This window comes from Dryas octopetala, chromosome 5, assembly GCF_963921425.1.
Source record: "Dryas octopetala chromosome 5, drDryOcto1.1, whole genome shotgun sequence".
NCBI lineage: Eukaryota > Viridiplantae > Streptophyta > Magnoliopsida > Rosales > Rosaceae > Dryas > Dryas octopetala.
This window is the reverse complement of record NC_141370.1, coordinates 20,929,079-20,954,195: the sequence shown is the minus strand read 5'-3', so window position 1 is coordinate 20,954,195 and position 25,117 is coordinate 20,929,079. Positions and strand designations below refer to the sequence as shown.

General features: G+C 34.2%; 4 protein-coding genes across 5 annotated transcripts; 2 read left to right on the top strand and 2 right to left on the bottom strand.

Moving 5' to 3' along the window:
• Positions 1 to 221: 221 nt before the first annotated feature.
• LOC147285637 (Glycosyl hydrolase superfamily protein) lies at positions 222 to 3,525 on the bottom strand. Its single transcript, XM_086243802.1, has 3 exons — positions 3,127 to 3,525; positions 919 to 1,961; positions 222 to 397 (listed from the first exon to the last, which is right to left on the bottom strand). Exons 1-3 carry the CDS (start codon positions 3,188 to 3,190, stop codon positions 329 to 331), a joined length of 1,176 nt encoding a protein of 391 aa, XP_086099928.1. The 5' UTR covers positions 3,191 to 3,525; the 3' UTR covers positions 222 to 328.
• Positions 3,526 to 7,096: 3,571 nt separating this feature from the next.
• On the top strand, positions 7,097 to 9,164 carry LOC147285636 (chloroplast thylakoid lumen protein). The gene is made up of 4 exons (XM_086244387.1): positions 7,097 to 7,542; positions 8,307 to 8,446; positions 8,730 to 8,802; positions 8,953 to 9,164. The coding sequence occupies exons 1-4, from the start codon at positions 7,170 to 7,172 to the stop codon at positions 9,060 to 9,062; spliced, it is 696 nt and encodes a 231-aa protein (XP_086100513.1). The 5' UTR covers positions 7,097 to 7,169; the 3' UTR covers positions 9,063 to 9,164.
• Positions 9,165 to 9,535: 371 nt separating this feature from the next.
• Positions 9,536 to 12,101, bottom strand: LOC147285635 (uncharacterized). The gene is made up of 3 exons (XM_086243996.1): positions 11,948 to 12,101; positions 11,718 to 11,812; positions 9,536 to 10,778 (listed from the first exon to the last, which is right to left on the bottom strand). The coding sequence occupies exons 2-3, from the start codon at positions 11,799 to 11,801 to the stop codon at positions 9,882 to 9,884; spliced, it is 981 nt and encodes a 326-aa protein (XP_086100122.1). The 5' UTR covers positions 11,802 to 11,812; positions 11,948 to 12,101; the 3' UTR covers positions 9,536 to 9,881.
• Positions 12,102 to 19,524: 7,423 nt separating this feature from the next.
• Positions 19,525 to 23,400, top strand: YAB5 (plant-specific transcription factor YABBY family protein). 2 transcript variants are annotated; one of them, XM_086243183.1, is made up of 7 exons: positions 19,525 to 20,059; positions 21,132 to 21,251; positions 22,056 to 22,194; positions 22,326 to 22,374; positions 22,478 to 22,553; positions 22,677 to 22,748; positions 23,036 to 23,400. In XM_086243183.1, the coding sequence occupies exons 1-7, from the start codon at positions 19,985 to 19,987 to the stop codon at positions 23,081 to 23,083; spliced, it is 579 nt and encodes a 192-aa protein (XP_086099309.1). In that variant the 5' UTR covers positions 19,525 to 19,984; the 3' UTR covers positions 23,084 to 23,400. The 2 variants fall into 2 exon arrangements, with proteins under 2 accessions (XP_086099309.1, XP_086099308.1); XM_086243182.1 differs by lacking the exon at positions 19,525 to 20,059 and adding an exon at positions 20,746 to 20,890.
• The last annotated feature ends 1,717 nt before the right edge of the window (positions 23,401 to 25,117 follow it).

The following is a 25,117-nucleotide window of genomic DNA, read 5'->3' as shown; positions in this document are numbered from 1 at the left end:
CATATTTTAGTGGGGGTAATGAAGGAATGCTTCTTATCAAACCATCTCTCTCTGAAACGTTTGGGTTGAAACTGACAACATTCAATTCTAATACCAGGACCGGTGAGGTGACTGTTTTAAAAATTAGTAAAGAAGATATAAGCCCAACTCGAACCCATTCTGTAACATAGGCCCAATCACTTGTAGACTAAATCGAGCTTAATTAGATGTACTAGTTTGAATTTTTCTTTAAAAATATGTTTATTGGCATCAAATTGATATTATAGTTCCGCCAATAGTTACACTCCATCGTCAACTCCGACTGATGTTTGATATTAATCAGTATTCATTATCTTACAAACAAAAGCAATGTTGTAACAAAGATTGGTAATATCATCAAGGCTTGAGCTCCTCTATCCTGTAACAGTGCACATAAAGAAACAGGAAAAACAGAAACCAATTAGATGAGGAAGCACTCCCAATAATATAGTAATCCATGAGATAAATTTCTTCCAACGTGTTAACAAGAACACTATTGCTGAAATTCAAACAAGTTGCATAGAGCAAAAAGCTTTGATTATGAAAATTTACCAAATATCCTTTAGATGACCAAGAAAAACCATATCTCCACACTAAGGACAAAAATATCTTTAAGGTTCTTGGTGAAATTTGAAGAAGCTCAATTCCCTTATTTTGGTGGCTAAGCAGTGCTATTTTAAATTCTAAAATTGAAATGCCTTAAAATGGTTCCTATGCATCTAACCTTTTTTCTAGCCCCAACAGAATTGCGTTGCTTAATGGGATTTAATTTAAGCATTACTTCTTCAAGCTAAATTTAATTTACTTTTAGGAAGATTTCAAATCATGCAAACCCAATTTCCAAGACATTAGCATCCGGAGTGACTTAAATTGATATATGGGAGGTAAGGAAACTCATACCTTTAAAGATAAAAACAATGAATCTGCAGATGATGATACAAGTCCATGAAACCCGATATCATATGCAATGGTCCCATCAGGCTTCCACAGTCCAAAATTTCTCTCAGAAGTTGGGCCAGGTTTCAAGTTCTCATTAAATATGGCAAAAATGTATGCCTTCACCATAGTTTTTGGCCGGAGAGGAGTCCCTTTCTTCTTTGCTAGCCTTTTACGAAGATTATAATTATATGTCCTTGCATTATTTACTGTAGCTGCAGCTTCATTGTCATCTCCACGTGAAGCCCACCCTGTCTCCGTAATAATAACTTCCATCTTATTAAACCCAGCATCTTCCAAAGCTGCATAGGCTGCATCAATCTGAGCATCAAGCATGTTATCATAATGAAGATCAGTTTTCGGATCGTAAATACCCTGAGTTTTCTGGAAAAGAGCATAATTAATATCAATATTCTCCGGATCACCCATGTAGGCAAGGAATGGATAAGCATTTAAACAGAAGGGAGAACCAATTTCTGAGAAGAACTCCAAAAGCGGCTTCATGTATTGCTGCTTAATATTATCTCTAAATATACAGGAAGAGGGTGGGTAGGAATTAGCAAACACAGCCTGTGAATGTGCAGTGGTAATCTGAACTACATCAGTTAATTCTAACTTCTTTATTGCATTATAGATGTTTTTAGCTGCACCCAAAAGAGCTCCCCACATTTCATAATCGCCACCACCTAATACTTCATTACCGATAGCAATCCCACGGATGTGTGTCTCAGGAAGAAATGACTGCACATTTTCTTTTACCCAATTCATTGCATGATCCTCATTGGCACTCATGTCTTTCAGGAATTCATTTGGAAGTCCTACCACTAAATCAAGCCCAGTCCCACTAAAAGCCTTGAGAACACTGTGATCAGCATCATATATCCTGACATTCTTTATCTTTGCAGCTCTGAGAAGAGTAGCAACTTTATCAGGAGAAGGGATGTTATCTGCAATTCTTCCATAATTTATTCCATAGGCTCCAGTGAATGCTTGCACTGCCACAGAGACTGTGAAAGAACAGAAACAGCACCATCAACCATTCAGTCATGTGGTAGCATAAGCCAAAGAAAGTGCCATATATTACTTTAGCATTAGCATTAGCATTAAAATTTACTTTACTCAACCACAGATAATTGTATGGAGCTGGTTTCGCTTTACTCCATTTTATTATGAGCAGATTACCAACAAAGAAAATATCTTTTATTACGAGAAGGGGTGAAGATCTCTTCTATTGATACAATTTCAGGAAAAGCACGCCACTCCAAATAAAATCATTAAACCGAATAATTTTCATGAAACTATTAATAAAACCTCAATGAACATAAAAAAGTAGATTTTGCTTTACTTTTATTCTTCAAAGATTCTTACACATTGAGAAAAGACTGTAATTATCATCTATATTAACTTTGAAAAGTTGGAGAAAATCAACTGGAAAAGTTACAGAATGCTTATAACAAAGACATGCTGAAGAGAAGAGGTCCTATACAAATTCCTCTGAATAGTCAAAAAATATGAAAGATATCTATTGTCATAAAAATTTATTTTAGGGAAAGAATATTATAATATCTGGCGAACAGCCACAGAAACTTTGATCTTGTATACTCATCTAGTACATAATCAGTCACCTATGCATTCATGATATACATATGAAATAGGTGTGATGTCTTCCATTAAATATGTTCCAAGTTGTCAATTGTCATGCTATCAAACCAATACGAGAACAAGGCTCTAAAATCTGTTTTGAGTTTTTTGATGATTAGACAAATTAAATAACACAAACCTCGCAGTCAAAATCTCTTTCACTAAGAAAAAAGAATACAAGTTCAGATAATCAATGAAGGAGAAAGCCAATCAATCCTCACTAAAAACACACAAAAACTCAGAGAAACCCAGGATTGGTCAAGATTGACCAATGTTTTCAACATAAAGTAAATACAATATGAAACTATCATCATCGAGCAGCCAAAGAGTCAAGAGCCCACTTAAATATACAAACCCAATTGCCAAAAGAAAGGAACTTTCCAGTTTCCACTATAAACAATCACATATTATGCACTGTTCTACAATCATCCAATTCATCAAATTCAAGCACATAGCACCGGAAAACCCGAACCCAACAGCACAAATCAGTTCATCAACAAAATTCAATGAGAAAAGCAGAAAGAAATGTACCAATTGGAGGGAAGAAGACCAAGAAGACTTGGACAAACTGAGCAAAGAACCAGAAGCGTTTCATGGTCTCGGAATAAAGGACAACAATAAAGCATTCAATCTTTGGCAGAGATCCCGATATGGGTTGGTGGGGTGGACCAAACAGAGGGCAAAAACGACAATCAAAAACCCTTCAATGCAGCAGTGCTTCTTCTTCCTCAGGCATGCCATAAGACAATGACTAACACACCCTTTACTCTTTTAAATTAACATCTTGCAGTCCCCTGCTTCTCTCTCTCTCTCTCTCTCTCTTTACAGCTCCCAACTTGCTTCACAAAGAAGGCTCTTTGTGTTAGGCAAGTGATTCAGAGAAGATTAACAAAACTGGGTTTTGGCGGTCGTTTAGCAAAGGATCGTAGAGTTGGGGTTTTGGGCGTTTTGCTGGTTTTATAATTGAACTTCTGTGCCTATTTACTCTCTTTTAGTGTGGGCCTACGACTCCTTGCTCTAATTGGTTGGTCTTCTTTTCTTGCCCACCCTGGACTTTCACTTTGTTTGGCTGAAATTTCTTGACCGCCTTCGACTCTCAATCCACAAATAAAAAGTTGACACGTATAAATAAACTGTGCTTACTATTCGTGTATCCTCACGCGCTCGCTTTAAGCTGATTTTTACGCGCTTGCTCAATAAATCAAATATTAGGCTAATTCAGTAATTTGAACAGAGTATGCTTAGCAGCAATTTATTTGTAGTGTAAACATTTATGATTGAACATATATTATTATGATGTCCCAAAAAAACATAAAATAATGAATTAATGATATGAATCATTTAAAAGAGAGATTGACAGAACAAAAATTGCCTTCCTCAATTTAGTTTCCCTTTGAATTTGATCAATTAATTTAATTAAATCATCCAACACCAACAGCATTGAAGTATACGAGGTTTTTAAAGCGCGTCAAAATATTTTGCCCTTAAATGTTAAAACGTCTTGGACCATTTACTTTGGTTTTAGTGCATTATATGAGTCTCAATACACGTGGGAAGAAACGAGCAACATATAGTTTGCCACAGCAGGGCCACAAGAGCATTAAAAACTCCATCAATTTCTCAGAAGGTTGGCTTCAGCCTTAAGCCTTCAGTTGATGCATTTTCTACCTTCTTGTGCACTGCCGATATTTTTTGATTTCTAAACCTTGTGAGAACAAGAATTATTGTTTTACTTGGAAATCGAGTATGCAACGATTTCACACCAGTTTAATTTGTATTAGAATGACTTGACAATCATTCACACATGCGTGAATCATTGTCATTAACTCGATATGTATTACAATGACTGACGGTGGCAATTGTTCATACACACATGATGTACATGAGTCATTGTCATTAACATTCACTTGAAGTATCATTCCATTAAACAATAGTATTCTTTTCATTGCCGACAATTATAAACTCTTTTCCAATTTGATGAGTTTTGTTTTCTTTCTCAGATTGTTCATAGTGGAGATGGAAAAAGTTTATTAAGATTCTCATGGAAGATGAAGGATCGCAGTCTCATTTATTTTATATATCTTATTCCATAAGATAGGGGGTTTAAAGGAAAATATATGCTATTGACTTGCTCAACAAATATCAGACCCTCATGGGATATGATATATATATATATATATATATATATATCTGTCCACTTTAATAATTGGACACAAAATTACAAAAGCAAAACCCTTATGTGTCAAACTGCCACCTCATTAACTTTTCCCATTAATGTTACGTTTTCCTTTTATGTTTTTCTTTGTTCCTAAATGATGGAGAAGTTGAGAGTTGGAAGGAATTAGACTAACCATGCAGTTTGCTTGGAGGTAGCGAGCTCATGTCAACTTTTATGCATCAGATCCAACTGAATAATTGCAAGTTTGCAACCAATAATAAAAAATTTAAAGTGCAAGATATTTTAATTCTTGCCTTTTTACCATGTGATTCCTTAACTAGTGCACAATTGGCTGCTTGTAAATCATGTATTGAAATGAAAAAGAAAAAGAAAAACACCAACAGGAATTGATGAACAACTTTAAGATTAATTGTTGGAACACTTAAACTAGTGGGTCAAGCAGAGAGGATTTTGCATGTGATGACAACTTTATTACAGAATGTTCTGACATGTTGGGGTCCTAGATTTTTGAGATTCAATTTCATAAGAATTGCACTACCATTGTGTTGTAGAATCCAATTTACTAGCTAGCTTTCTTCTCCAGGCACATTTTTTTCTTTTTTGAAAAAAAGTTCTAAAAGATGTTTATGCTTGTTTCAAGTTTTAAGACAATTAGAACCTGATCCCATATTCTGCTTCCACACAACTATTCTTCACATTTATTTAACTTGCATACTAGAAAGAAATCATTCACAAATTGTTTTTAAGCAAACAGGGCAATCACTTGGCAAACATGTGAGAGTTATAGGTGTTTTTACTTCCATTTATTTGACATTGCCAAAATTATGGGAAATTTTGTGACCCAGAAATTTTAACCGTGAGTGACTTACTGATTTTGATCCAGTTGCTTTTAGAATCTCTTTCAGCTACTTCATAAAGAGGTAGAATCAATTACTAGTTAAAATTGGTTGCAGCCTTTTAGTTATAAAAAAAAGTACTGTGATGTCTGAGGCATTAATTATAATACCTGCCTGCTCATTTTACATTTAACTAATTTAGTGCACTCAAAGCTAATTGATGTTCTGGAAAGAAGCAAAGGGTGAGTTACTTAGACGACAAGAGACTTAGTAGCCTCAACTACCAATTTGTCTTTTGAGTTTTGTTTCATAGCCTTTTTCTTTCTAAGAAAGAATCTAAAAGCCATTTGAACAGACCAGTAATGATTTACGCGTATATTACTATATGATCCCACCCAGTTTAATTACAGACTGATCTACTATTCAAGATTAGTAAACAAGAAGATTAAAAAAGGTGGGAAAGCTGAGTCCTATAAAGAAATAGTGAGGAATAGCTTTAGTGATGTTTAATGTACTTTTTAAGTAAAATATGTGTTTATGAATGCGTGTGTGTGCTTGATAAAGAGTCAGAGAGAGATTTATTGGGGGCCTCCTAAGTCCTAACTCCTAACCAGCATTGATCTGACTTAAAATCTTCTTCATTATTGCAAATCTGACATGAGAGGGTTGTCTTTAAAGCTGGTTTAAAGAGATATCATTTGGGTATTCTGGTAAGTGTGAAATAACAAAAGCAGTGGACCAAAAGATTGATATAAATATAGAAAAAAAGTTACTTTAGCCACACCAGTTGCTATGATACACGTATGGGAATCTACTTTTACATCCACTGTTTGCTGAATTTATAATAGTTATGGCATGGCTATCTTTCTGTACTAGTTTAGAACTGGGAAATCCTTCAAGGGACCCATTATAACATTCCCTTTGGTTTAAGACTGGCAAAACCTGGATCCAACATCTAATCGAGTGGCCTTTGATTGAGTCCACCAAGTACCAACCCATTTGCTGCCTTTGCCTTTATGGGACAGATAGACTCCTAACTGTGATACAAGGATTTGGCTTTAGGCATTAGAATAAGGGACATGAATGCAGCTGAATGAACTAATATTTTCTTGATCCTTTATTGTTGGACAAGTTTTGAGTTCAAAACTTAACAAAGAAGGAAAATGCCCATAACAAAAGAAGAATGAAAGAAAGATTGAAAGTGCTTCTTTAATATAATGGTATGAGACAAAATCGATGAACCATTTTCAAATGCTGAGTTGGTTTTGATTTGATGTTGGATGGCTCTGTCTAGCATATGAATTGACGGGTGACATAAGCTTAGAATTTGAGTCAGTATTTGTGGCAATGTAGAATACTGAATACCTTAGGCAAACAATTTTCTATTTTACTTTGTAGATTCCTAGAATACCCTTAAGCATTAGGAAAAATGACTGGATCAGATGACAGGATCCTGCAACCTTATCCTGAAAAGTTCTAACTTGTCAATTCATTTCCTCTGAATTTTCCCACCAAAAAATTGCAGAAAATAAGGTAAAAGAATCAAAAGAAAGAAAGAAATGGCTACTGCCATTCTCTCTACTGCAAACACCTTCCTCCCTTCAACTGTGTCCTCTTCATCACCTTCTATTTCTTCTTCATTGGCAACACCAACATTAGTTTATATCCAAAAACGAAATACAAAAAGAGGATTGACTCTTTGCAAGGCACTGAGTGAGCCACCATCACCTTCTCCAATTTTGACCAAAAGAGGCCTTTCTATCTGCTTTGTCACCAGCTTTGTCTTCTCATTGGTTGGTAAAGGTTGCTCCAGTTCTACTGCAGCAATTCTAGAAGCTGATGATGATGAGGAACTCTTGGAAAGGGTTAAAAAAGATAGAAAGAAGAGGCTTGAAAGACAAGGAGTTATCAGCTCATCCAACAAAGAAACAGGTTCTGTCCATTTGACTTGTACTCACTTAAGATCCCCCATAAAATGCTTTATCTGGATGGACCTAACTATAAGCTTCATGTTTTTCTTGATGTCTAATTGAAATTCAACCAAAGTTCTCAATGCCCCATGATACAATACATCGAATTATCTTTTTCAGAAGAAGAACTTGTTCAGAAGCTTTGTCCAGAAGTGATTTTGTTCACTAATTAAGGCTTAAGGCTTCAGCTTGAAAGGTCACAGAATGGTGATTTTTTCTGAAGTTCAATGGAAATTTTGTTTAGGACCTATTGTTAGTACTATATGATTCTATCACTTCTGGGTACAAATTTTGGTTTAGCAATCTTTGATAATTGGACGAAAACACTATTTGAAGTGCTGGGAGGGTGCATTGTGCCAGATTCCCATGTGCTGAAACAGTGGTGAATTCAAGAGCATGGTTGATAGTTCATGGCTCTGGCTGCTCCGAGTCCTACAATATTGTTTTGTAGTATCAACATTCAAATTGAAGTGGTTCAGTCTTGAGACTGCTGGCTTCATTTTCTTGCTATTTGAAACACAATACTGGAGTGTATGCACTTTATGAACCTTAATCATGCATTCTATTCAAATTTCTTGTATTTCTAACATAAAACAAACCTATGTAACTAACTGTGCTATGAGAAACTGATTATTTGGTATTGTTGATCTGACTTTCTCATATTCAGCCACAATGATGCTTCTGTGGCATGCTCAAACCTTACCACAATGAAACTATCTGTTGCAGGATATCTGCAGGAGTTGGTGTACAGGCTGAGCAAAGTAGGCCAAGCCATTGAGAGTAACGATTTGTCGGCAGCTAGTTCAGTTCTTGGGAGCAGCACCGATACAGATTGGCTTAAGAAGGCTAATATAGCTTTGAATAAGGTCATCCTGATTTAGAAGATTTAGTACACACAATATTCTAAATATTTTCTTATAAGCAATGTGGCTCGTCACCAAAAACCTCAATCATGCAACCTTATAACATCGCTAAACATCATCTTCATGGTCTTCAAATGGCCATCAGTTCAATTGTTTTCAAAACTTACATTGCGCCTTTAGAGTCTTGGTTTCAGAATGAAGATTTTCATGAAGAAAATGGCATGTGCCATTTGTTTTGTTGGCATACATTGTATAACTTTCTGACTGCTTTTTTTCTTCTCAACAGCTAAGCGTTGATCCTGAGGAGAAGACTGAGGTAGATACATTCAATTCCTCACTAGCTTCATTGATATCATCAGGTGGGTTACTCCATCACCCAAAATTATTCAATGGGATTACATTGAAAATCAATATCTCACTGATGCTGATTCGGTTCGAGCCGTGCCGTGCATTAGTTGAAAATGATTTTTCTTGTGCTTATATTGCTAAAGTAAGCTTTTGCTTTGCAGTTACTCGGAATGATGTTGAGTCCTCCAAAATTGCTTTTGTGTCCTCTGCGACTGCAATTGAGAAATGGACAGCATTAACCGGGCTTGTTGTCCAGCTTAAGGGACTATAAACAGACAGGATTAGTTTTCACTTTATCTCTTTTCTATGAGAGGAAAACTATTATTTCTATTGATTCCTTCATAATCTCCTAAGCACCACAATTTGAGTTCAACAGTCTCCATTGAGTTTCGGCTACAACAGTTTTCAATAAGCACTAAAATTTTCGATTTCATTATTCTTTATACATTGAATTCAATGAATGGAATTTCTCGTTTTTGGATTTACTCGCCACCCAGTGCCCAACTCAGCAATCATAGGCAAGCGTAGGTTGTTGCTGGAGATAAAAAGAGCAAAGCACTTTGTAAATTACTCATCTACTACTGGGTGTTGTTTGGGATGTTGCAGCATTAACCATTTAACCCACCAGCAAAGATTTTAGTCTTCCTAAAAAATGTAGTATTAACCCACTATCCGACTAAATATGTCGAGCTTGTTTTTGCTGTTTTTCCTTAACCAGGACCTGTGGCAACCAACAGTTAGATCAAGTGAAAAGACCAAGTAATCTCAATCTGTCAAGCATTAGCTTAAATAGGGACGTTGAAGTGAAACGAGCTCTTAAGATCATACAATAATAATACAGGGCTACATAATAATATTACAACATCACCAGTATTTTACAGCATAATGTTACAGAGGTCACTGCCAGCTACATTAACTCTAGAAGTACAACAAAAGGCGGTACATTATAGGCCTAATCTAATGATCTATGGATGGATGTTTCAATGAACAATCAAGCTAAAATTAACGACACTGAAACTAAGGATATTCTCAGAAATGTGAAAGGGTCAGAATGGTGGAAGAGAAACCGGCATTCAGCAAACCATCAAGGCTACACCTTTGCAGCCTCATTGCCACGGCTGCCATTCTCAATCACTTCTCCTTCAACCTTCTTGCCCACCTCATGAACACCTGAACTATTATGTTCCTCACTGTTCCCTTGTGCTGCATCTTTCTCCTTAATTTCTACTTCAGTTTTAATAGCACTTTCGTTATGTTTCTCTTTCTCCTCTCCTTCTCCTTCATGTTTGTCCTCATCAGCAATAGCTATGTCTGCTTTGCCCTGATCCCCAGTGACTTCCTTTTCTCCAGCCTCAACCTGTGGTTGCTCGACCTTTTCTTCTAATTTTTCCCCTCCAAAATTTTCCTTTTCATTTTGTTTACCAGAATCAGAACCATCAACTTCCTTCCCATCAATGGATGCTTTTGAATCTCCCGGATCTGCTTCAGTAGATTTCTTACATTCTTCAGCATCACCAGGCATGTTAGCTTCTAGTTCAACTTTAGCCTCTTCAGGGGGAGCTACCTCTGTTTTGGTATCTGCATCTTTAGCCTCATCTTTTTTTTCCTTCACACCATCCGTTTCCATTTCAGTATCTGCATCCTTCTCAGCTTTTTCAGCATCTTTCACATCACTAATTTTTTTCTCCCCAGTTCCTTCAGGGCCAGCTTCCTTTTCTTTGTCATCCTTCTTCGGCGTTGTTGATTTTCTGCTTCGCTTCTTTGGGGGCTCACTTTCTGGTGGTGGAGTTGCTTTGGCCTTCTCACTAATCCTTGCTGATCTCCTTGGTGTCTCACCTGTGCCCCAATCAAATTCTGATACTGCAGGACCACCAGGGTGTGCTTTCAGGTACTGTTCCAACTGTCTTTTGTTAGTAATCTCCTCTCCTGTTGGAGCTGTAAATACGATCTCATTTTTCTTAGGAGTTCCACTTTGCTTGGGCAGAATCTGCATATTAACACAAACCACCCCCACTGTGTTATATTGACTTAATAAACTGGCAAAAAGATATAACGAAGCATTAGACAAAATATGCCCTGTAGAAAAGACATTTGAAAAGGTGCGGTAAGGAGTATAGGTGTGGAAATTGTTGAAACGAATGCAGACCTCCATTAAGATCAAGAAATATAGATGGAAATCAAATAAGACATAAATTATTGCACCATAGTCAGGAGATGTTGTGACTGCTCTTAAGAGTTAAAGGACAGTGTTCATGCACCTATCAAAATCAACCGGCATAGAAACCTTAGAGTTCATTAGAGTAGCATTCAGAAACTTAAATGTCAAGGCAGAGAACGGATCAGCTGAAAAATCTTAAATATATCTGGAAATCTTAAATTCTTAAGCAACTATGGTATATTCTTTTTTCTTTGTATGTAAAAGTATCAACCATGTTTTGTTCATGAGATATTATTTTACAATGTTGCAGTTGTCAGTTTAGGTTTTCATTCACCAAAAGAATATTATGGTTGGGACCTGATTAACCATATATATGAAAATGCAGCAAAACATACATGAGTTACACGCAGAATTCCATGAAACAACAATGCCCAAAATATGCGAACGTTTTCCTCCAAATCCTATCAGACCAACCAACACAGTTTGACCTAATAAACTATATATTAAACCCCAGAAGCTTAAGCACAATTACTGAAATTCAACACAAAATGGGGAACACCCGCAAACCCTAATTACCCATTACAACACTATCAAATTCTACCATAAAAGCTCACAGAATCAAAAAACCAGGAAAACCCAAATGAAATTTCCCCAAATAAACAAGAATGAAACTAAAATTGCTACCAAAAAAATTCACGAATTGAAAGCCCAGAAAAATTTTAGGGGCAAACAAGAAAGCTAAGCAAAACAGAAGAAGAAAGCAAATACCTTCTTAATCCAACCCGAGGGAGCTGGAAGTTCAAAGGAAACAACCTCCTCTTTTGCACCCTCCTTCTCCACTGAGCTTGCCATTTCAATTTCACCTACAAAAATTCAAACAAATTAACAGAATAAGAAAAAAAAAAAAAAAAGTTCATCAATTGATAAGCAAAAAATAGGATGAAAAATAATTTTAAAAAAAAGCGAGAAACACTGAGCTAGAAGAAAAGGTTTCTTACTTTGTCTGTAAATTGACGAAGAGGAAACGAAGGGAAACTAAATATGAGCAAAGGCAACTAAAACAGACACGTTGTTGAATCAGAGCATTTGTGCTTGTCTTTCTCTCTCTAACCCAGGAGTTCGAGAGTTCGTCTGTGATTTTGGTGATGGGTATTTTGAAACGTGACGGTATTATACTGAGGTGACACCTGTACTAGATTGGAGTTTATGAACGGCTAGGATTGTGCCTGTGAAAATTTGTTGGGTTTGACTTCAGACGCTGTGAGTCACCGCTCCGGCTTGTGACACTTGTCTTCGCGATTACTTTGGATTTACAACCATACAATCACTACAGTGGTCGGTGGACAAGAGAAGAGAGCTCATGTTTTTGAATTTCAAAAAATTTCTTTACTGACAGATAATTTTCAAATAAAAATATAGGGTTTATTTCATATTTAGTACTTAAACTTTGACCCTTATCTTAATGTGGTATTTAAACTTTTATTTGTCCCAATTGAGTACCTAAACTTTTATTTTGTGTCTAATAGGTACTAAAATGAATTTCTATTAAAATTGTCAATAAAAATTAGGGGCAATATAGTCAAAGTATATTTTAATTATTTTCTTTATATGTTTAAAATTATTAAAAAAAAACACACACCAAACAAAAAAAATTTAAAATTAAAATTAAAATATAAATATAAATTTTTTGAAATGACTATATTGCCCATAACTTTTGTTGACAATTTTAACAGAAATTCATTTTGGTACCTATTAGACACAAAATAAAAGTTTAGGTACTCAATTGGGACAAATAAAAGTTTAGGTACCATATTAAGACAATAGTCAAAGTTTAGGTACTAAATATGAAAAAAACCCAAAAATATATATAGTATTTTTAAGTCTTAGTCAAAAGTCAAGGAAATAAAAATGTGGTCATTGTAAGTTTGTAACCATTATTTTAACAAATTACCATGTGGTTTAGATCTTCAAATTTCCTTAAAAATATTTGATTTCATACTACATTGAAATGCTGATAAGTTAACAATTTCTTTAAAACTAGCACATAATATAAATAGTCAAATACACATACACCCTTTCATTAATTCTCACTTTCTCAGTAAAAAAATGTGTATCCAATAAATTTCTATTTGAAATGTCTAGTATGAAATTGCGAGTCTAAGTTTTTATGATTTTTTTTTATCAACCAACTGTCATACATTGAATTTTAGCTCAAGCAATACTCCAAATCTGAGAATTATCCATCAAACCAAATGATTATTAGCCAAATTTGTGAATTTATTACACCATATGCTATAATATCATACCATATCAATGTAGACGCATGCTAACATTTGGAATCAGTATTATTACACCATATGCTAAGAATGAAATTCAAATTTCCAAGTCATCTACTTGGAGTGCCCGCCTATAAATATGTACCCTTTATTATGTGCGTGTCCAACATTTGATTTCCAACTTTTAAAAACTCTTGTCATTCTCTACAATTTTTCAATGTGTAAAGTCAAATTATTTCACTAAATTTGATCACCAAGTAACTCATTTTCCATATCTTCAATTTTAATTTAAAAAAATTTAATTTTTTAAATTTTAATTTTTCAATTTGTTTGATGAAAATAGCATGTGACGTACATGATTCGGGGCATTTTAGATAACTACAATGAAGTTAAGCCACCTAAAAATTTGAATCACCCTCACCTAAAATAGCAAGGACCCATTGACATTATTTGTTACATATTTTTAATGTAACTAGGGAGTTTAAAATTACTATCTAAAATCTTAATAAGAATATTCCAACAGAATAATTTAGAAGAAAAGAGAAGAATTGAGGCCCAAGCCCAGTGTAGCGCCACAATGGGCCCGGAGTCAAAATGTTACCTAATGTACTATTCTGATGGAGTTATGCATGGACGGTATCGTTCCATCATCGATGGGCTTCTCCGGCTGGCCCAACAACAACATGGGTTCAGACCTCTATGGGCTTCTATGGCTAAATAGAACTGTTCACCCAATCACCATCGCCAGAAGTTCTATATATGGTCAACTATCATTGGGTCACCAAATCCGACTGTAAATTTAATTAGTTTATGTAATTAACTAATAATTAAATAATGTTACATTTACTTTTATCTAAAATTCTAAACATTATGGTGTTATAGTGTACGTGCAAGAGTAGTGTACGTGGTATGCTACTGGCAATGGTGGTTGTGGACAAAACGAAGCTGTCTATCGATTAACATTCACATGAAGTGCATAGGTAGATTTTCATGGCTTCTATCAATATTGACCATCACCATGATGTTGCATTTTGTTCACGATATCGCACTAAATTGTCATTACGCAAGTTTTGACATATATGTATATATATAGCTAGTTAATTTTGTGAAAAATACTAGCTAGCATATATATATCTATATATGCATCAAGTTTTGGTCTATTAGTTATTTATGTTGGGGATCATCCAATTAAGACTACAGTTACATGCATGCATGTAATATAAGCTAGATGGGTGTAACTTAATTGTAGCTTCGAGCCGATACGTTAATATATATGGGTCCTATCTTGCTAGGTGGTTTATTAATTTGCTTGAACAAAGACTGGTCAAGGTGTCCATATATAAATGACATTATAATTAATAATGTACCTACCAGCAGGAACTTGTAGCAGTCAAAGGACGAGACTCTAGCCAATTGATAGCTAGGGAAATTTAATTCATCACTTTGATATATTTGGACCTGCAGTACTGTTCTTATATATGTAGTCACAACTCACAAACATACCTCAAAAAATTTAAGTTCGCCTCTTAATTAATTAAAGCCTGCCCATATATAGACCATATATATAATGCGTTTTCCTAAAGAGGACCTGTGAGTAGCGACTAGATTATATCTAGCTAGTTAATTTGATCAATTTTGGCTTTTACCATCTTTCTAAATCATCTAGGTTGTGAAATGACAAGTACAAATGTACATTTGCCAATCTAAGGCATGAATAAAGTTTATGTATCTAGGTTCGGACTTAATTAATTAACTATATATAGAAAGTACGTGATCATAATTATAAATTAAGTACGTACATCATTAATTAGTCCGGCCTCCATCATTTTTCTTATGGCTCTGGTTTCTGCTTTTTGTTTCTTAATTTGTTGTTTTAAGCAGAACAAATTTAGATTGGCAACATCTCAGTCGTCCTTCCAATGCAATAACACATAAATGATCGCTTAATCTGAAACAACACTCCACGTGAGGGATTTCCTGGAAAATTAAGCTAGCTATTCCTTCCTCTCTCTCTCTCTCTCAAATACACATTTTTTGTACTACATATATATAACGTACATACACATATTTATGCACATAAAACCTCGTGGCTTTGCTCTTGATTTTAGGAAGAACTGCATATTCAACTTGTTAAGTGAAAGATCGATCTACACACATTTCAAGACCTCATTCATGATTCATGAGTGGCACAATGCATGCCTAGCTAGCAATATAGTCCTCTTTTTTTTTCGTTTCCACTTATATATATTTGATTAATTTTCCAACTTGTTATTTGGTTCTCAAATTAATTGCATGGTGTCTGCTAATTAGAAGAACCCATGTTGGTACCTTAATTAATTGTATATATTTTCCTTCTTTTTCTCCTTACTTTAATTTGTACGTAGTTCCACTGATCCATTTTGCCTTATTCCCACTAATCGTCCATGAACTTATGGCTCCACTAGGCACTATATAAATGTTGTTTGATTCTTATTGTTTTTTTGCTTGTGCATATATAGATATATATATATATATATATATGCAAATCAGACCGTACAATAATTTGTCTTTCTTTTATTTTCCCCTCCCCAGTCTTAAATATATTGGACAATGAAAGTACATCCACTCTCAAATATATATACATATATGGACAACTGGTTAAAGGGGTACGGTCTTCAGCTGAAAGACACTTATTTTCGGCTAATTAAAATGTGAAATTGACTTGAATATAAATTTTAAAGTTTTTTTTTGACAAGTTAAATTGCAAAGTTGAAGGGACTAAAAGTATAAACTCTCATAATCAATTTCATAACTATGTAGTCTCTTGCATAGAATGTCTTAGTCAATCTGACGCCCCAAACAATAGGCAATCCTAGTCCACTTGCCTAAGTTGAAAGTAGTCCTAGATTATTAAAGGGGTGACAAATGAAATGTTAATTTTATTTGGCCATAAAAATTGAAGTTGAATATATTATTTAAAGAGGAGACTTATAGTTTTACGAATTATATATATATAAGGAGTGCTCTAAAGCTAATCAGTTAGCAAGTTAATACAAAGATAACCATATTTTTGGGCCCACCACATCACTAATCTCATAATCCAAACATCAATTATTTAGGCTATACTTCAAAGATCATTATTGCAAAAAATCAACTAAATCGAAAATCATGTAGTCATCTAATTGAGATTAAATAAATAGACGATCAGTATTTTCGATAAAAGCATAGAAATAGTTGTTATTATAATCAAATGGCTAAATGACTTCTGATTTTAGAGATTTTTTACATGAATGATCTGTTGGCGTGAGTCAACCCATGTGATTATTGTGTAATTATTAGAAGTAATTAAGTGTTTTATTACTTCCTGTATTTTAGTTATAGGCCCATGTATATAAACAACACTTTGTGGTCTTAATGAATTAAGCAGAAATTATATTAAAACCCTAAACCTAAACCTAAACCTTCTTTGTTCATGGTATCAGAGCATGTGTTGACCAAGGTCGTAGCAAATAGGGTGTTTTTGGACTCACTAGACAAGTTGGGCATGTGCAATATATATGCACCAACTTGAGGGGAAGTGTTGGCGTAAGTCAACCCATGTGATTATTGTGTAATTATTAGAAGTAATTAGGTGTTTTATTACTTCCTGTATTTTAGTTATAGGCCCATGTATATAAACCACACTTTGTGGTCTTAATGAATTAAGCAGAAATTATATTAAAACCCTAAACCTAAACCTTCTATGTTCATGATCTTTGAAGTAGGGCCTAAAAAATAAATGGTTCAGATTTTGAGATTACATTGTACAATGGGCCAAAAAGGGTGGTTAGATTTGTATTAGTTAGTTTTAGAGGATTTTTGTATATATATATATATATATATATTTGTATAGATGCCTTCCAAAGACAAAATATTGTATAGTGGAACATTAAGAAAATAATTAAATGAAGATACACATGAATAATTAAAATGACTATATACACATAAGCCCTTTTAGATTAAAAAAAAAAGGTAGGGTATGTGGGCTCTCAAATAAAAAAGGGGGCAAAATGCGAAATGCTTCATGACTATTTATTACACGAGACATGGAAAAGGACCCAAGCCAAACAGCCACTGCACAGTGCTTTATCACGTCGGGCGCCAAATCGACAAATGAAGGGATCCTAATAATGTTTCGATTCTATCATTTTCTCCCATGTCCTTTTTTTCTTATGGCTTTATTTTCTTTTGTCCACTTCGTTGACATAATAATACAACTAAATGGGAGTAAAGGAAAAGGCTTCATATAGTAAAAATATATTTGTACAAAATAATATAGAGTAGAAACTTCTCACTTATGTAGTAGTTTTCGCATCCGTTCGTTAAATATCTTATTTCGTACTGAATTATCTGTTTTTTTTTTTTTACTTATTTAAATCTTAATTGTGTAATTTTAATTCAAAGGTTTGTGTAATTTTACTCAGTATGAATTTATTTTATATTTTACTCCTTACTCTTAGATAATAAATATATGAGTAAAATTAAAAATCAAATATAAACAAATAGAGAATAAATAAACAGAAGGTTAAAAGATGAAAAAAAAGACAGAAGATCTGGAACATATTTCCCTTTTACAGTATGCATCTAAAATTCATTACATATTAATAGAATCCTCATATTAATGTGAAAGTAAAGTATAGTGTTTGTCATGTGTATGTATTTGTGCATCCTAACGTTACATTGAAGATGTCTAATTCGGTTATAAAGAAGGCTTAAGGTTTGTACCAAAAAAAGGAAGGCATATAATTATGGTCTGGAATAAGGAAGAGTACTGACCAAAGTATCTATCTATTAGCAGGACGTAATATCAACATAGTAATTACTATATATATATATATATATATATATATATGTAGATGTCTACTTGATCTCGAATATGAAGTATGTTTTATATACTAATATATTTTCTTGGTGAGCATAAAAATACACAAACCATATTTACATAGATATTTCAAATGTCAATAATCCTTATACAATAGAGAAGGTCTTAGAGGCATCAGTAAAGATATATGTATTAGATCCTTGATATATAAATATTTATTTATATAATAATTCAAAATTACAAATAGCCATCTTGCTACCAGGGCCTAACTAGGCAAATATATTCCAGTTGACTTTATTAATAATATATATATGGGTCAATCTGGTTTCGGGTATCATGATCCTTAAGAATTATTCTCTGGAATAAGTGCAGTAAGGTTTGTGTTTCTTGATGCAAAAGACACATAAAATCATGACATTGTACTACATATTCCCAAATTTGCAAAAAGAGGAAAAAAAAACTAGCTTTTAATTACTTGTAAAAGACACAAAATTAATTAAAAGAATTCAAACACGTACTTGGAATTTTTGTGTGTTTGTTCATATATATTTTCTTTATTTTTTAGGACTTGATCACGAGGAAGCTGCTATGCAATATATCAACTACACTATTCGATCACACGTTACATATCTATATATGAAACATGAATATCTATGGTTGGATTTTGCGAGCTGTTCCAACCGCTGCTGGATGTGATTCCAAGAGCCGAACGAGAATGAATATATATAACATTATTTTCAATTTGAAAAAAAAAAAAAAGATATATCATGATACTCATGAGACATGCAATATGAATGTATATAGGCATGGATATTAATTATGGATATAAATACATTATCCTGTTGAGAGAAATCACACATTGAAGATGTGAGGGCCTTATTAGTGGCTTATAAGGGTTTGAGCTACTTCTCTAATTGCCGATTAGTTTTGGGATGAATGTCTAAATTTTTTCATGGTATCAGAACAGGTTATCCATGTGATGCGTCTAACGGCCATACGTGCTTCCACGTATCTAATATAAATTGTCCACGTGTTAGGCTTAAATGACGTCACACGTGCGGAGACGTATTGAGAACTATTAACGGATTAAGAATATATATTTATTAATTCATTAAGAATGTATATATTATACTAAAATATAAAATTTGCACCCCCTGATCCGGTGTGGCGTAGCAGGAGGGGGAGGAGGGAGTGGTCACACTCATTTGATCATAAATAGTTACCATTTCAGGTGGACAGATTGGGTAATGGAGCCAAAACTTCTCTAGCTACCTGGATGGCAGCATCTAATTAATAATTTAATCTCCTACACCCACACCTAGCTTAGCTAGCCATTTGCTACCTCTTCAAAGTTCAAAGTTCAAACCCTAACTCATCCCCCAACCCAAACAAACCCAAATAGCTAATAGCTACCTATATATAGCTAACAGCTGCCAAAAAGCCTAATTAGCTTCGGCTACAACCGCATTTTCTGTCCAATAAAACTCGGTTTTCCATGAAACCCACTTTTCTTTTCCTTTCCCGGTCCCAGCATTCCTTGCATTCTCTGCCTTGCCCACTCCCTAACCCACCTTTTTTAAAAAAAAAATTTTTTAATCATTATACTGCCTTACCTTACCTTACCTTACTCTCTCTCTCTCCCTCATCTCTTCCTCTTTGGAATCTTTCTCTCTCTCTCTCTCTAAATTTGTTGGCTAGCTCTATTATCTATATATGTAACCCATTGAGGTGTATTGTGATAGATAACCCATCTTCAGAGCAAGGAGTAGTTTGAGAAAGAAGAAAGAGCTTTTGGTATTGGGGCTTGGTGTGTGTGTGTGTGTGTGTTGCAATTTGCAAGAGCTTAGCTTGTTCTCTTTTGGGTTCTTTTGTTTGTTGTTGTTGTTGTTGGTTAATTGCAAGCTGATCAAAGAAAAGACATGTCGAGCTGCATCGATGTTGCGACTGAGCAACTCTGCTACATCCCCTGCAACTTTTGCAATATTGTTCTCGCGGTATCGATCTCTATATATTTGATTAATTCATTTCTACCCTACCTTTAATTAATGGAAGAGATCTATCGATCTGCTTTTCACTTCTTCCTACATCTTATCAAACCCCCCACTTCATATATAAATTTTTGTGTGTGTTAGTTATTTTCATGTTCTTTCTCTTTCTCTCTCTCTCTCTCTCTCTTAATTTCCCATATATATGTGTGTGTGTGTGTATTGTATGCAATCCTATATATAACAAGAAAAAAACAAAAATTTAGATGGATCTTGAAAAAGCAGCAGCAGGTTTTGGTGGATGTATTTCACTGAAATCAATTCCTATTTATTATTTACTGGGAGGGTTTCTTCGTTCTAGGTATAGCTAGTCAGGTCTCCATCGTTTGGACTCTACTTTTTCTTCTTTCTTTTGCAGTCAAAGAAAAGTGAGTCATACCTGAAGGTCCTGATATGATGAAGCTAGCTAGCTAACGCTTAAGACCACACAGAGAAAAAGAGACAACTGATTCGTTAATTTATGTGTGTGGGTGAGTGTGTGTGTGTGTGTTTTAGTTGGAAATGAACATAAACGTCAAAAAAGGAGAGCTAGCTAGCTGTTGATAATTGAACTACTGACGATGACAAGTCGATCTCCTTCACCCTTTGATTTCCTCAATCTGTTGCAGACTTACCTTTTCCTTACTCAAATTAAACACTGGGTGTTGTCAAACTCCAAACTCTAGCTACCCTCTTTTTCTGATGTGGGGAAAGCAAAAAATTGAACTTCCACCTCACTTGCCACTTGCTGCCTTCTTTCCTAGAAACTCCACTCACAACAATCTCAAGAGGAATTTCAGGGTTTTGTATTTTTCTCTATTTTAGGGTTTTGTAACTTACAAATCAAATTTCCAAAACTTTTTCAAAGAAAACAAAAAGGGAAAGAAATACCCAAAACCTGGTTATGATCAAGATAGCCAAAATTACCTCAAATAAATAAAATTAGTCTAGCTAAGGAAGTTTATTTATTTTCTTGATCGATCTTGTTTGTATTTTTCTTATTATTATTATTATTGGGGAATGATTGGGGTTGGTTGCGCAGGTGAGTGTTCCATGCAGCAGCCTATTTGACATGGTGACCGTCCGATGCGGGCACTGCACCAATTTATGGTCCGTGAACATGGCCGCTGCCTTTCAGTCCCTGTCCTGGCAAGATCTCCAGGTGCGCTAACCTAGCTATATCAAATTTATCAAACTTGACACTACTCATTAATTATTTTAATTAATTTAAAGGAATATATAATTAATTAATTAATTAATGTTAATCGAGCCCCTCTGAAATCTAGGACTAGCTTCCATGCATTTTCTGGGTCTTACTTCTTGTTTTATGAAATCGAAGATCGAGTATTTCAAAGCAAGCATCTAACAACTAAGCAATGGTTGTTGGTTGCAGAGTTGCAGCAGCTAGCTAGTAGTACTGAAACCCTAGTTAGCTTACACCATAACCCACAAGCCACAAGCCACAAGCCTAAAATTATGCTTTTTTTATAGAGGGGGTCCCCCACTCCCCCTCCTGAGATCGAGTCCTTTCTCCTTAGTCTTTACCCGCCTGATTTGATTGACATGAATGCTATGCATGGTAGACTTTGTTTATAGGGTTAATGATTTCTTTTCATGATCGATCCATGTTTGTCCTCTACTGTGCAAACACTACAAAGCTGTATTTTTTTTATCAATATTTTGTTTTAATAAAGCAAACATATATGCATCCTTAAAGGTCTTCTTTCTGTCAATCTGGGTTTTATATGCTTTATTTTATATGGCAGTCGTCCCCAGTATTCTAACTGATTCAGTCCTGTCAATGCTATTAATTGCTGCCTTTCTTTTCCTGCTTTCTCTCTCTCCCTCCCAAATTTAAAAATAAAAAATTAATTAGAATTTAGATCCAATAACCTCGATCTCGGTGGAACCTATTAATTCCATCTATATAATAATGTATTTAATTAATTAATCATATATTTCGTAGGCACAAAACTACAACTATAATGCACAGAATTACCGGATTGATTCGAGTTCTAGCTCATCCAAATGCAACAAGAAGATTGCAACCAGAGACCCCACTACGGCAGATCATCTTGCCACTCAGGAAAAGGGTGTCAACCGACGTGAGTTATTTAACCCATCATATCCCAGTACTGGACTAATTAATTAATTTAATTGTAAATTCGCAGCTACCTTAATTGTAGTACGTGTTGCTATTTTGATGATTTTACTGAGTTGTTATTTTCTTTTTCAGCTCCCGAGAAGAGGCAGCGTGTACCTTCTGCTTATAACCAGTTCATAAAGTAATAATTATTAACTAAACCCTACCTAATTAATTTACTTTCTTTTTATATTTTGCTGACAATTAGAACAGCTTTTAATTAATTGCAACTCAATCGGTTATAGGGAGGAGATTCAGAGGATCAAGGCCAAAAATCCAGATATCAGCCATAGAGAAGCTTTCAGTACTGCTGCCAAAAATGTAAGTGGACAAGATCCTAGCTCGCAGATTATTAATTAATTAATGCAAAATCAACACATTTCCTAGCTCCGAAACTTTCATTTTTACATGATTGATTAATTAATTATTTTTAAATATTTGTAGTGGGCGCACTTCCCTCACATTCACTTTGGGCTTATGTTGGAGACCAATAATCAGGCAGCTAAGCTGGACAATGTAAGTAGTTTTTGTACAGTTTCTCTTTTACACTATACCTTCTTTCATTTTGTGATATATATATATATATATTTTAGAGCTACATTAAGGAGGGGTTTAAATGTTTAATTGGTATATTCTATTAGTTTAAAAACTGTTGTTATAAAATTTTATTCATAATGTCATCTATAAAACAATTTTTGAAAAGCATACCAAACACTCTTTAATTATCTGGTACATGTTCGTGTGTGTGTTAATGTTAAATATCATTAATTAAAAAGATGTTTTTGTTATTGAAAAAATTGCAGGGCTCTGAGAAGCATCTTATGTCAAGGGCTGCACTGCTGAATAAATGACGGTCGATGATATCAAGTGATATCAATTGAAGTGCTCAATCGATCTTCTTAATTAATTAGTACAGGAAGCTAAGCCTTGACTCTACGTACTACTGTGTTGTTTTAAGGACATATTCAATATCGATCCTTCTTAATTCTCTGTACTTTGGTCACTAGTTTTGTTTTTTGTTTAGGGGGTAATTGTTTTCTACGTGACTTAAAAGCAAGTAATACGCTACTTAATTTCCTTCATTTGTCCTCGATCTAAATTCATCAATGATGCTTTGCATTATTCCCGATGAATATATATTAATAAATTTCATCCCCTTAATTGTTAACTCTTCAACTTCATCATGATCGATCATACATCCTCCTAATCCTAGATACTATAATTAATATGATCAATTGTGCAGTTTCAGACATGCATCTATACTTCATATATGTAGAATATTTATATCTACTAGTTGGGAAGTCAGAATGCCAAAGCAAATTAACTTTATATATGTATATATCCATCATATCATCACCTTAATTATTACCATCTTTATGTAGTCCCTTCCTATAAGATTAATTGTAAGATAAATAGAATGCATGGATTCAGTTGTGAATATATAAGCATTCTTTTAGCCAGTGCATGGCATATATATAACTTTAATGACTTACATTACTCTATATGTTTATTGGTTAGTACTTCAGGGTTTAAATTTGAAAGTTTAAGAGATGGTATTATTGTTTTTTTTTTTCTTGAAAAGTGTTGACCTACAAAAAACGTTTTTCTTAAGAGTGTTGACCTATAAATAAAGCTAGGTCTTATAATTTGACTCTTGTCATTATCACTATGTATGTGGCTTAGAGTATGATACGAATATACGATCAGTATATACTATATAGTTATATATATAGTGATCCACTCTTCCTAACGACTTTGTTCTTTTATGTTGTCATTGAAAACCAGTGATCGAGTGGGGTATTCATATTTGGATGTACAGTCTTCATCAAAACTCTAAGCAACCTATATATTACCATTTACCAGTCTAAATTAATAATTCTCACATTGTGGATGTTCTATTGTATAGTCTGTCAATATTAACTCAGTGGAATTATATTTTTGTTTTTATTGCAGACAATGGAATTATATTGAATGTGTGATTGTGATTGACAGTTTTGCGAAAGAGTATTAATATATATGTATATATGTCGTATAGGGTCCTATTCAAATAAGGGATCCTTATTTTGACTCTTCAAATAAATGGCATTGTTGGAGCCATTCTACAATGTAACAGTGATTTGAACTGTTTAATTTTTAGATCATTATTCAAAAATAATTCCTACAAAAACTCAACAAAATCGAAATTCTTTAGACTATTTGATTATCATTCTAATCCTTTCAGTGTTTATTGAAAATGATAAATTAAATATATTATTTTGTGCATGGCTTACAAATGAGAATGTTTCATTAAAGATGACCAACTATCAATGAAGAATCTGATGTATAATTGTATATATGAAGCCTGTTATTTAGAATTTGGTTCACATAGATTAATAAACAGCTAGTTTAGAAACCATCACTTCAATTATAGAAAAAGCGTGAAAGATGCAAATGCTTTTGGAACCATCACAACATTAACTTTTGAGCTCACGATAATGCCCTTAATATAAGTTTAGGAAAATGGGTCAAAATGATATATAATTGCCAACTTTTCTTGTAATTCATAGCCATAGATTCATAGTCTTTTAAACTCTTAAATAACATTCATTCCTACTGTTGCGTAATTAGGATTTTACTTGAGAAATGTAAATAATTAATTAATCGATCAGCATATAGAATGGAATATCAATATATAAGATCCAAGTCATACACTCTCTCTCTCTCTCTCTCTCTCTCTCTCTCTCACACACACACACACATACACACACACACACACACACACACACACATATATATACACTTATACTATTAAAGTACGTACGTGTCCTTGTTTGCACCCTTGGTAGCAGACACATGGTTTGAGGGTTTGGTGGTAAAAATTCTATACAAGGGAAAAGAGTAAGTCT